Here is a 13606-nt window from a genome sequence, read left to right on the forward strand (position 1 = left end):
AATAAAGGATAAACAAAATTATGTTCTATATGTACTTTTCTGAGCATGCAATAGATATCACTTTATTGAAATATAACATACATAAAGGAAAATACAAAAATCCCATAAGTACTTTTGAAATATCTCATTGAGTGGGTTCTCTTTTATTGACTGGATTTATTTCCTAATTAAAACAGAGCAAAAACTGACTTACAGCACTGTCTGACTGCCTATCCATATACCAGCCAATATAATCCATTCTATTTCAAAAAATTACCATTTAAGTATTTTCCTATATTCTAGACCACTCAATATTGGCCATTATAATGGAAAATAACTAGCAATTGAATTATATGTCGTTCCATGATAACAAATGACACAAGAAAAATAAACTATTCCCAGTTTACATGAAATTTTCCATGATATTTACAGGAAGTTGCCACATTTGTACCTCTAATATTTATATTTGCTATAATTATATTTTTATATATAGAAAAACAGTTTTGAGAGCTACTTTTCAAGTGACACACGAAACAACAGCCAACAATGGTTTCTACTTATTTCAGTTTCCAGCAGAACACATGTACTGATTGCTTGTTGGTCCCATGTGTATCCCAAGTAACTTACCAAGCGATAGGTCTGGGCCTTCAAAACATTGAGATCAATGAAGTTTTCTTCGTTGTCTGTCTCCTCTTCCTTAGGGAAATAAAAGAGTTTAAAAGTTAATAATTATAAAAGTTTGTAATTAAAAACGTATTACCAGATTTCACATACTTAATACGCTAAGCTCAACAGAAAGACTGATGTAGGAAAGGGTATTTAAAAGCCAAGCAGTGTGCATAAAGCAGGGCATAAGTCTACTAACAGCTAATCTGTTTTCTGAGGTTTTGATAATGCCATTTAAAATAAGCCCTTTTTTTTACAGTCATTGAAGAAAAAAAAAAAAGAGAGAGAGAGGACACCACTGCTGTGAAACAAGGGATAAATAAATATAAGAACAGAAAAGAAACAGTCCCAAGTGGCATATTTGAAATAGATGCTGGAAGGAGTTAATGCAAATTTTGAGTAACATGACTAAAATGGACAAAAATGAGAGGTTGACAGATATAGAACACTCTCACCTGCTCCAGGGACCAATCACAGTAACACATATTTTTGACATCTCATCTCTTATAGCTAAACTCCCAAGTTCAAAGATACTAAAAATTTATTGAAGAATGTGAAATATACATATGTAAGATATTAACCTTGTATCTTAGATATTAACTATCTAAAAAAATAGTTCAGGTTTATACCAAGCTGCCCAGCCCAGTTGGTGTGGGGAATGGGGTCAGAAGTGATTCTTTGAGAAGCAATCCCTTCTCCAATATACAGTAAATACAGTCTGAGCAGGTTCTATAAGAATGTAGGACAAAACATTAGCTACCCTTTCTCTTCAAACATCTTTGTGATGACAAGTGGCACAGTGGGTGAAACAAATTAACAAGAATATCCAAAGCTTAAGGACATGGTAATAAACCCAGTGGAGCTTGGTCCTTGAGTCTTGTAAAGGAAAACAAAACAAAACAAAAACAAGTGGGTGTCGTTTGGGGGACACTTTCACGTGTAGAGCTGTACAAAAGCTGCAGATGTGAAAGATACTCCTTACCTCTAGCATTTAGAAATATTTTAAGACACTGGTTCTTGAAGTGGTTCTCAGACCAGCAGCGTCAGTGTCAGCATCACTTGGGAGCTTGTGAAAATGGACATTTTAAGGCTCCATCCAAGATCTACTCAGAAACTTGGGGAGTTGGGCCACTAAGGTAAGATATGAGAATTATGCTAATCTTTGGGGAACTGGAAAAATTTTAGTAAAGTATGGAACAATATAAATGCTGATTCCATACACTCAAGTGATTACTTTTTTAGGGAGGGGGGCAGTGGGGCATATTGATGTAGACAAAGCTGATCTGTTTACATCTTAAATCTTAAGCATATATGCAGATACACACCTTTGAGAAACAGCTCAGTCTATCCTGTGTTTGCACTACTGATGGTTTACTTAACCAGAGCAAGTGTCTGAAATGCCAATGACTTGATGTCCATGAGAGACGAGACAAGTTTATAATGCTTTTACAATAACATAATCAGTGCAGTCTACATAGGTGCTCAATAAACACTTGTCGAATTGTAGTGGATTGAACACTAACAGGCAAAAGGCTTTAATAGGAGGTACTAGAACAAAGATTTAAATTACTAAATATTATTAAAAGAACATTAAAAAATCTGAACATAAACAGGGTCAGAAAAAAATGGCTTCAAAATAAATTAAGAGAATTTTAATCTCAGTAATTTAGAAGGCACTCAATAATTTCCTGCCATTTCTTTGCCTAACATGTATCCTCTTAATTCTTACTGCCAATTACTAAGGATATGGTTATATACTGTGAGAACATTCTGTGAGAATACTCTGCACTGTGACCGCAGTCCTCACACCCTCCCTCCCTCTCTTTCTTTCCAGTTATCAACATGTCCTATCTTGATTTGGCCAGCCTGAAACTGAAGGTTTCAAGTTTCTAATTGATTACAGAAGAACGTCGCTCTGTCAGAAATGATCCTTACCATCCCTGAGCTACCTCACAAACTTTGGCAACTAAATGAAGTAATATTCTACCAGCCAAAGGCTTTTGGGCACTGATCCAGTTCCCCTTGGCAAGAGGAGTGGGAGAGGGAAGAGAGGGCTCCTTAGAATAATACGATGACAGTAAGGAAGAAAGGAAAGCAAACAATTCAAGAGACATGACATAAGGGAACTCACTCCCTCAGAGGTAACCCTTTGAGGGAGGCTTTCTGCATGGGCTCATGACAGTAGAAGGTCTTTACCTCACAGCTGGCAAGAAATATATGAAGAGGCTGCTTTCTAGTTTGTTTCTCTAACTGACAAACCCAATAATGCTGCTTTGAACTTTAAAGGTTTTTCAGAAAAAAAAATAGTTATAATTTCTGAAAGTTACAAGCAATGTGCTAGCAGATGATTTTGTGGTCAAATATTTAATGAATATCTACTATGTAGCAGGTACTGCATAATAAACTAGAGATACAAAAAATGTGCAAAATTGGGTTTCTGCCCTCATAGAGTTTTCTTTCTGATTAGTAGGTTTTTGTGCTTTTTTTTTCCTGACTGGCAGTTTTGAGTTACAGGCCTTTAAAGCTAAATGTTGATGCACTAGACCAGGTAGATAAACTATTAACTAATAACCAGTAACTAAGAAGTCAAGACACGGAAACCACCTGAGTAAAATAAATGAGATGAACAACTGAAAATATATGAGGACTTAAAATTTTATGAGACTGAATGGAAAGATCTATTACACAAAGAATGAAGTCTAAACTCCTTAAAAATGCTGCAGATGATCTGGACCTGGTCTGTCTTCCCAGTTAATCTTAAGCCATCTTCCCCTGTACCCAGGAGACCTGGCCGCAATGGTTTTCTCTCAGTTCCTTGATCATGCTAAGCTCCTTCTTGCCTCAGTTTCTGTACTTGCAGTACCATCTGGGTCTTGCCCAGTGCCAGCTACAAAACAGGTGCTTAGTAAACACAGGAATGAATACATCTTTACCTTAACTTAAAAAATTTATCACATTAAAAAAAGGTATCTTTTAAATTGATTAGTTTTATAATGATTTTTTCCTTCTATACATAGCAGTCATCTTTTCTTACACATATGGTTTAACATATTTATACTGCTGATGAAACACATTAAAACCTTTGAAGATACAAAGAATCATAGAAAAGAAAATAATCATCCATAATTCTTCTACCCATATATAACTAATGTTAATATATTGACACTATTTTTCTTTTTCTGCACATTTTACATAGCTGAGCTTACACATATAGTATAAGTTATCATCCCCATGTTACTAACATTTCTTGGTAAACAGTTTTTAATGGCTATATAATATTTTATTGTCTGGATATAGTCTAATTTATTTAATGGCTATTTTCAGCATTTGCTATAAAATAAGGCAGTGATTAATTTATTTGTGGCATATAGTACCTTCATAAATTGCTTTAAGGTGAAATATAGAATAAACTTATTATCTATTCATTCAAAAAATCACCTGGAAAATTTAATTGGTTTATGACAATAAAATACACTATAAAGTTTTTTTCCTGCCATTTTAATTTCAAACCATATGTGTACTTCCTAAAACACCAGGGTTCGTCCATCTCTGGTTGTGAGAAGCTGCTCTCTGCCTCTCCCACTTTACTAGTCTAGTCTGTTGTAGAGACATGATCATTTAGCTTCACACTGTGGTTAGAATGTTAGAATGCGACACAGCCCAGAGGCACCAAACAATTTAAACAATATTGGTACTTATATGTATTTTTAAAAGTTCCCACAGAGTAGTATTTATCCTAATTTTAGAAGCATAAAGGAGCTCCTGAGAAATGAATAGTGTTCTTAATGAAGCAGGATGTATTAATCCTAAATTCTACTGTTCTCTTCTAAATTCTTCCTATTTAAGATCATGAATGGTTGTGAATAAAATATTTACCCATATAACTAATGGTCTGCTACTGCCTGTCTATAGTTGAAGAACCTCTGCTAAAATCCAAACCTCAATCGTTAGAGAACATGAACATTAACTTAACCAAAGGTCTAAACAATGGATAGTAGGCACTCTACTCTCTAGGAACAATGAAATAAAATATATTCCAGAAAATGGAAGTTTAGGGGAATTAAGAGGAGGGAAATGAATTCAAAGGTGAAAATGACCAAAAAGTTCAGCAACACACATACCACAAATTCTTCATCCACTTTATTTAATGTTAATTCTGCATCATCTTCTGCAACAGTTTCTTCCTCTAATTCTTCCACTGGGTATGCTGGTCTAAAACAATAAGGCTTAACATGAGATGAGAGTTAAAAACAATACATTTTAGCAGGACAAAAAGGCATAATATGAATATTAAGGATCCTCTCTACGCCAGTTCTGGTCCTTTTTCACCTGTCCCTCCTTCCCATAATCACTGTTAAGTGTTTCACGTATTCCTCCTGAAGCTTTCTATGTAAGGAAGCAAAAATCTTTATCTCCAAATTTGAAATATTAAGTTTACATAAATGGGGTGATACCATGTAAAATGTTATCCAGCCTATTTTCTTCCCTTACTAATAAACCATATTAACGTACGTACACAGTTGATCCTTGAACAACATGGGTTTGAACTGCGTGGGTCTACTTACATGCAGATGTATTTCAATAATAATACACTACTATGTGACTTGTGGTACGTTGAATCTGCAGATGTGGAACTGGATATGGAGGAAGCCCTTATAAGGAAGGCTGACAATAAGTTATACGGGGATTTTTGATGCTGTTAACTCCTCCATTATTCAAAGGTGAACTGTACATCTTTCTTTCTCTCTCTTATAACACACCTGCACTGTATTCCATTGAAGAGCAGCAGCATAATGTAACTAGCTATGGCTGAACACTGAGGTTATTTCTAGTTTCTTTACTAGACAATACTGCAAAGATCATCCTTACACATTTATCATCTATGTATATCATTTAAAATAAATCTGTACAAGTAGAATGGCTGGATCAACAACTTTGTGTATTTTATTGTTTTGCTTGATATTGTCAAAACCAGCTTCCAAAATGTTACCCTAATTTACACTCCCAACAACAGTGACTCTATTTCCACACATTCATCAATATGGTAAACAAACTTTAATCTTTGCTAATCATCTAAGTGAAAAAACCTCATTCTTGCTTTAATTGCATTTCTTTCACAGGAGTGGTTGAATACCTTTTCATGTTTTAATTGGTTATGCGTGTTTCTTTTTCAGTGAAATGCCTATTTATGCCCTTTGCCCTTTTGTATATTAAAAACATCAATGCTTTGCTGTGTTAAAAATATCTTTCCTATTTTATTACTTAAAATTTTGGCTACTGAGGACCCTTACAATTCTTATTACATAGACTTGGCAACATTTTCTTGCATGGATTCTAGCTTTAGTAACATATATGCAAAGCTCTTTCCTCACACAATGCCTTTGGTCTTTTAGTACTCCTATAGTTTCATTTTTCACATTTACATCTTTGACCTGAAATTTATTTTGATAGAGGTAACAGGAAGGGCTCCAGCTTGTTCTTATTTCCAGAATCTAATCAGTGGTCCTAACACTACATATTGAACACTCATTTCTCCATTAAGATTAATGACATGTATTTCCCATATTGAAAATTCTGAAAAGTATTTGCGTTTATTTCTGGAAACTTATTTTAAAAATCCATACCTCAGGCAGGTTAATAAAATACAAAAATTGACGTTCAATTTTAAGGAAGGAAAGTACTACAAACCAGATCAATCTTCTTAAAGAATAGATTTTCTATTTTTTTTTTTTTTTTTACTAATTAGAACTAGATAAAATCTTAAAGGCAATGTTTTTCTAGGGTTTCTATGTTTTCTGGGATTTGTTTTAGCATATTTAGATACATAAATAAGCACCTATAAACATACAACTTCCATGTAACTTATATATTACATACTTGATAACTTCTCTAATCTCAATTTTCAATGTTTCCCCCTCTTTCTCCTCCATGTACATATGGTCCCTATATATTATCCAAATCACAATACACGGCCAAGAATAAGGTATGCCCATAAACAAAGGAAGTACCAAATTTAATAGTGGTCGAAATACTAATGGCTTCTGGTGATTTTAGAATGCACTGGGAAATAGATTTAATAATTTAAAAAATGCCAAATGGAGTAGCATATCTCATAACTTTTTCTGGAATCTAACAAAGGAGTAACGTAGATCATGCAGACATTCTTCATATTGTACTAAGTGGTAATGTTTGGGTTGAAATATATGAAATTGACATTTTTAGCTCAAAAAAAGATGGATATCCGTAATTTCATATGGCTCAACCTGATGATGACCTAAGTAAGTTTTTAAAAGTATTCATTAATAGAGGGTAGATTAATTACCTAAGAGAATGTAACTGAATATACATTAAAATATACAAATAATATATACAGATTTCCAAGAAATTAGTTCTAATCCAAAACCATCGTCTTTTCATGTTTTACCTGAATAATGCCTTCCACAATCTCTAACCTATCAATAATCCCAATCTCCATTCATATTTTCTAATTATAACCTATACAAATTGACAGTTTCTTGTTATTTTATTCCCTCATCCATATGGTCAATATTTATTGAGCATCTATGATATATATAATGCTGTGCTAATTACCATACAGTACAAAGATTTCATAATTTCTAGCAAGAAAGCCAGACCTGTAAACAAGTGACTTTAATATCATGGGATAAATACAATAATAGAAATATAAACAAATCAGTTAGATCAGAGAAAGAAGTAATGAACAATGTCTAACAAAGCGTCAGGTGGCTTCTTCAGTGTTATTCTTGCCAAGTCACTGTAAGCAAAGGAGAAGATGCCATTTGAAATACTATATTAATTTCCATTTTTTTCCTTAAATCTGCAGCTTTCAGTTACCTTCATATATATACTATGTTTGGTTGTATAAATATATGCAAAGAAACTTTTTAAAAATTTCCTAAATTAACCAGGATACACAGTTACAATTAAAACTTTAATAATTATATGTTTAAACTGGAAAAAGGCACAATATCAGAAATGGTTCTGAAGACACCAGATATCCCAGTTTTGTCTGTACTGAATTTTCTAGTCACCTGTGGCATTTTCAGTTTAGAATAGTCAAGAGGAAACACTTTCTATCAGTTCAATTAAACAGCTCCAAACCCTTAGAAGAAAAAGCTATGCACATAGAATTACTAATGCCAGGTTGGGTAATCTTTACCTTTTCCAGGTGAAACCAATATATTTTAACGCTTCTTCAGCTAAACAGTCAAGAACATAGCATACATGCTCTCCATAACCCGATTTTAATTTTGAAGGAGGAAAATCTGCAGTTCTTCCCTGAAATACAAAAGATAAACTGGGTATTATTTTCTATTTATACTGCAAATGTCAAAGTATTTTAAACAAAGTACTGCTGAATAAGCATATCACTTCTCCATCCTTTAAATATGATTTAAAATAACTATAATCACATTGCTTCTTAGAAATCCATCTCTTTATCTTTTTTTAATCCATTGGTACATAAACACTAAAGGAAAATAAAGATGTTTTATTGTCAAAGGTATCAAATTAAGAGGTAATAACCTCATGACAGCAGAACAAATCACTGATCTTGTTAGGATGAAAAATCTGTATAACTACTCAGGTGATATCATATCGTTGAACAACCATATGAAGGATGAAGCGATTCACCTGTCAAAAATTAATAATGAGCGTGCCAAAAGTTCTTACTGCTTGTCCCCAGGAAAAGTCAGAAATGAAAAAACCGCTATTGTGGCATATTAAATGAAAGTTCCCTTAATACATTGTTTCAGTGTCCTAGTTTCTTTTATTTTTTATCATTTTGTTGGAAGGAGAACTAAGTATTCATAAATTCACCTCAGACATATCAAGACTAAGAAAAATATTATTATTTTTGGCTGTAAAGAGTGTACACTAAACATTTTTAGAAGTGGCATTAATGTTATAAGATCAATCATTCTGAGATTTTACCTGAAAATTAATCTAGATATAATTATCTATATATGTATATATGTACGTATTTGTGTATATAGATAGTTATTTACAGAGAATTCTTCCAAAAGGCTAGCATTTATGTTGCTTGGTTACCTATGCTAAAAATTTCCTAACTTGAGAACATGCAAAAAGAAGAGAGTTCTTTATACTTACAAATGCTCGAAGCTCAGATAATATGTTAGATATTGTTGCATTAGGGTCATCATATTCTTGAGGCTGCTCAAAAGGGTGTCCTGCTTTGTTAATCAGCCAAGCAGCAAGAGTGCAAAACATGTAGAACTGTTCCCCTGGGTTGGTAGGCAGTGCAAAGTAGTGTCTGTTTCAAAATAAAAGGGGAGGGTAGAATAAGAAATACTGCAAATAAGTCTATAGTAGCTAAAGGAGCTAAATCCAAAATTGCCAAAGGACTTTTTTTTTTCCAAATGACTTTAACATCAAAAGACATTGATAATTCACTCTTCAAAGTTTCTAGTAATCCACAACACTCACATTAAAGTTTTTAATCAACAGGAGAAGGGCAATTACTACTGCACACAAAATATTAGATCAAAGACCTTATATCCATAAAAATGCAGGACATGTTAAAAAAATTGCATATGTAGAACTTTGGCCAAAATCATTTATGTGTCAGGAATAATTAATAAGAGAGTACCTCCTGAAAAAGGTAATTTGGAATTAAGAGCATTTCAGAGTTTTAAAAATAGACCTTAATGATGACTCAGTATGCATTTTTACATTTTTTACAGTGTCACTGTTGCCTTTACTTACTGTTTCTAACCTGTCGCTGTGTTAAACAGTTGTTCTCATCTTGACTGCATATTGACTCACTTGAAGAACTCGTCAAAATTTTGCAACCTGACTAAACATTGCTTTTTCACTAACGGATTAAATCAGTACTCCAGTAATGGGCATGTTTCAAAAGCTTCCTAGATGATTCCAAGTTCCAAGGTAAAGCCAGGATTAAGAACCGCTGCGTATCACATCCCTGATCTAACAAACATTTGTTGACTTTTGCTAAACTCGCTAGCCAACTAAAAACAGTCCTGTGAGGATCAACATGATATTACCTAAACATATCAGGAATAAAACTTGCTAGCAACAACATTCAAGTTAGTTTGAGAAAAGATCTTATTTTGCTTTTTTACGTGTAGCTATCACTATTATGTTTATAATTGGATCTATAGCTATGATAACTGTTTTCCTAAGAATCAGCAGTCTGCTCCTTCCTGTTTCCCAAACTTTTTCCTGCAGTAAAGTGTAAATGTTCTGGAAGATAAGAAAAGCTGGGAAGAAAAAAAAGGCCACAAAGTCCTCTCAAGTATATGGTCATCCGCCACTAACAATTCATCTTTTCCTTATCAGCTGATAACAACTCCAAGACAGAGGAATGGATACTGATAGATACTGCAGAGCGAGGACAGCGGTTCTCAACTTTAGCAGGCATCAAAAATCACCTGGAAGGACTATTAAAACACAGACTTCTAGGTCCTCCCTACTCCTAGAATTTCTGATACACTAGACCCAGGAAGGAACCTGCAGAATTGCATTTGTAATAAGTTCCCAGGTTGTTGCTCATGTTGCTAGTCTGATGACCACACTTTTAAGAGCCGTTAAACAAGGGTATCTCCACGCAAACCCATAACTCAAAGTATCCTGCCGAACTCCTGACAAAATATTTCAGAGATTATATCAATAGAATCTCAAGGCCATGTTCTTTGAGTTTGAAATATATATTTGGAGAAAAAACTGCCTATTTATTACATAGAAAATGTTGGTTGTTTATACTATCCTGATCAATTCATTAAAGTAATAATTTCCAATCCTACCATTTTGTTCATGGATCAAGCTACACTACTTTTTCATATAACTTTTCTCATATTATGGACTGACAGCAATATGAAGTTTACATGAAGCCTACGTATCTTCCAATGCAAGTCATCAGAAGAGAGCGAGGAATGAGATCCAAACTGTCAAGGGAAATTATTCGAGTCTAGATATAGCCATTAAGAGAAAGTACTACAGATTCTTAATCTAAATTGCCTCTTACACAATTAAATAAACACAAAAAATTAACACAAAAAATAAATGTTAAGTACTAACATTTAGGAAAGCTATAAAACTTATTTATGAGGCTATCACTAAGTTACGCCGATTGGAAGAGAAAAGTGCTAGCTGTCCACCACCCTCAGCGACCAATGCCAGTGACTTCAGGATATGATGGGCTTTTTCCCTCCCAGAACAAGGGCAGAACTTTAGGCTCTGTGACATACAATTCCAATAGTTGTCATTTCATTTGTCTTTTCCATTTCTCAGCTTCAGAGAGTACTGTTATTGCAAAGGCATAAGTCTTTTAAACCATAGCAATTAGTGAACAAGTTTATGAACTGCATGCTTATAAAGTGCTCAACAAGGTCCATGGTTACCAGTTGTAGGGGCAGGTTCTCGAAGAGGAAAACAAAAACTAGTGATCAGTCTAAAATGATAAAAGCTTTCTTCCATCTTTGGGAATGAGACTGTGAGTGACTGCAGTATTTTTTTTAAATACATTTTCTTGTGTTTTCTGAGTTCTCTACAATAAGTACCTTCATTTATAATCAGAAAAAACAGTTTGTGTTTTACGGAGCTGCGTGTGTACTCTAGGCATGCTGTCTTCCAGTCCTTTCTGTAATTCCCAAACTTTACTCTTTCCCCCAAAATACCAAGTCTAAACTCCGTGAGCAGCCCGGCCCTACGTCGCCAAGTTTGGGGTGAAGTGCCCTTTCCTGAGTGGGAAGGGAAGATGGAGGCAAGTGCTTGCTAACCCGCGCTCCCTGTTACCCACAAGGCCGGAGAAAGGCGTCTCCCCAGGGCCCAGCCGGCACCCGGGCGCTGCGGGACGAGAGCACCTACCTGGACGGGGGCTTCAGGTTGTTCTTCCGGAGGAGATCCTCCTCATAGCGGAGCAGTTTCAGCTTCTCCACCAGGTCCTCCATCACCACGAACATGTGGTAGGCCGCGCCGGGCCCCCGCTCCACGACCACCTCCCCCGCCCCTTCGCCGCGGGACCGAGACACCCCATCCTCCAGTCCCGACGGCGTGACCACTGCCGCGGCAGCAGCCATCATAAAACAGACAGAAGGAACCCAGCGTTAGTTCGGGCCCAGAGACCTCCGCGGCCTGCGCTGCAGCAGCCAGGACCTCCGCGACCGGTTACCAGGCGACCGCCGGGCAACCCATCACCAGGGAAACTGGACTCCGCCTCCTTCTCCCGCTACGCTCTTCTAAATTTCCTCCAACCAGGGAGGGGTTCCTGGATGACGTCACGTCGCCCGTCCCCCTCCTTCTGGGGAGGGGGTGGCTAGGAGATAGCCCCGCCCACTAGGGCGTGGCCTCTGCATCGCGGGGCGGGCCGTGCAGCCTCCCGCTCCCTTTTAAAAGGCGTGGCGGGAACAGGCCAAGGACTTTCTGCAGGCTTTCTGGGTGGTCGTTAGAAGTGTTGAGGAATTTGGGACGGTGGTTACCACGGGCCCCGAGCCGGCGTCTGAGTCAGCTGGTAGCCGTTTAAAAGCTTAAAGAGAGAAAGACGCGCAGTGTTGAAGGCTACGCTACCCCACTGGTATCTTTTTTATTTTCTTCTCAAAATTGAAAGTTTTCACAATTGTAAAGATAGTCGATATCGTAGGTTTGTCTTTACCTCAGAAACTTTCCAGTGAGAGTTTTCTTATTTTTCTTAATCTTTCTCTCACTGAGGAATGCTGTATTTGATTTAACAGTATATTGTAACATTTGGAGTGTTAATAATTCCCGCTGTTGCTCCAGGGCTAGGAAAGGAGTTGTTGGTTGGGGGTGGGTGGGGCGGGAGAAGAGCAGAGGATGAGCAGAAAGGAGGCATGGGGTAGAATTTGTTCTGCCTCAGAAATAAGGATCCTAAAGTCACACCCTGTTGCTTAATCTGTTTCAAGCCCCTTATGTGCAGTATAAAGTTTTGGGGTTCCTTGTTAAAAATCAACAAAGTAATGGAGATAATCTTGAAAGAGATTTCCCTGTGCCATGGCTCTAAGTATGGCTAAAGACAGTGTCACTACTGCATTCTGCAGCTATTGAGCTGGAAAATACAAGAAAGGGAGCATAATTGACAACAACTTCACAGTTTTCACAAAAGGCTTGTGTATCAAGCGGGTTTCTTATCAGCTACATAGAAAATGAAGTAAGTGGTAGCAGCTGGAGGTTTCCTGGGAGAAGAAAATTTGTGGCAAGAGGTTGAACATGGGTTTGTATTTGTGATTTTTGATCGATCACAGATGTCCTGTATCTGCTACTAGAGAACATAGAAGAAGCCCATTTTTTTTGACGTAGCAGAGTTTGAAATTTATCTGCAATATTTTTGTTAGAAAAATGGGCAGAGGAACACTTTCCAGTTTAATATTAGTCTAGACCTAACCTGTTTCTGATATCAATAAAGGGTCAAAGAGACAAATCAGAAGGGAAAATATCTTTTCCAATTTATCAAAGAAGTACATAAAATAACTGATTTATGTAGAAAATAACCCAAAGGCGAAGGCCACTGAGAATTGTTTTTTAAATAACATTGTTTGCCTACTATAAGTCATCAACAGCTGCTTTTAGTAAAAGTGACTGGGAAAATTGACCCTACCCCACTGCCAAATTGTTTTTCTTTGCCTCCTTAGAACCGTTTCTTCCCCATACATCCCAACTGCAGCCACCGCACATGTGGGGGAGGGATATTGTATGTCTGTGTAACTTTCAGAGTACAAGGTAGATACCTAGCTTTTTAGGATTGGAAGAAAAATGGAAGCTCAGATATATGCTTTATGGTCCTTGATTAATCAACAAGCAACCTGTGGCTTTTTAAATGACTGTCAGAAAGGTGTCAGACTTTCCAAGTATATTGATAACAATCAGGGAGATGTTCACTTGAAGATATTCTGACATTCTCAGAAAGTTATATGTAGCACTCAGGATGAAATACTCAAACATTGTTTTT

General features: G+C 36.3%; 1 protein-coding gene across 1 annotated transcript in view; it reads right to left on the minus strand.

Annotated features, from left to right (window-relative positions):
* IFT57 (intraflagellar transport 57) overlaps window positions 1-11856 on the minus strand; it is a 52341-nt gene extending 40485 nt beyond the window's left edge. Inside the window, exons 1-5 of the mRNA XM_010970753.3 lie at window positions 11512-11856; window positions 8776-8938; window positions 7826-7944; window positions 4767-4857; window positions 607-675 (exon numbers count right to left, since the gene is read on the minus strand). Of these exons, the coding sequence (XP_010969055.1) occupies window positions 607-675; window positions 4767-4857; window positions 7826-7944; window positions 8776-8938; window positions 11512-11726 (657 nt within the window). The 5' untranslated portion in view covers window positions 11727-11856. The remainder of the gene's footprint in view (window positions 1-606; window positions 676-4766; window positions 4858-7825; window positions 7945-8775; window positions 8939-11511) is intronic.
* Window positions 11857-13606: the final 1750 nt, after the last annotated feature.

This window comes from Camelus bactrianus, chromosome 1 (genome assembly GCF_048773025.1).
Source record: "Camelus bactrianus isolate YW-2024 breed Bactrian camel chromosome 1, ASM4877302v1, whole genome shotgun sequence".
Taxonomy (NCBI): domain Eukaryota; kingdom Metazoa; phylum Chordata; class Mammalia; order Artiodactyla; family Camelidae; genus Camelus; species Camelus bactrianus.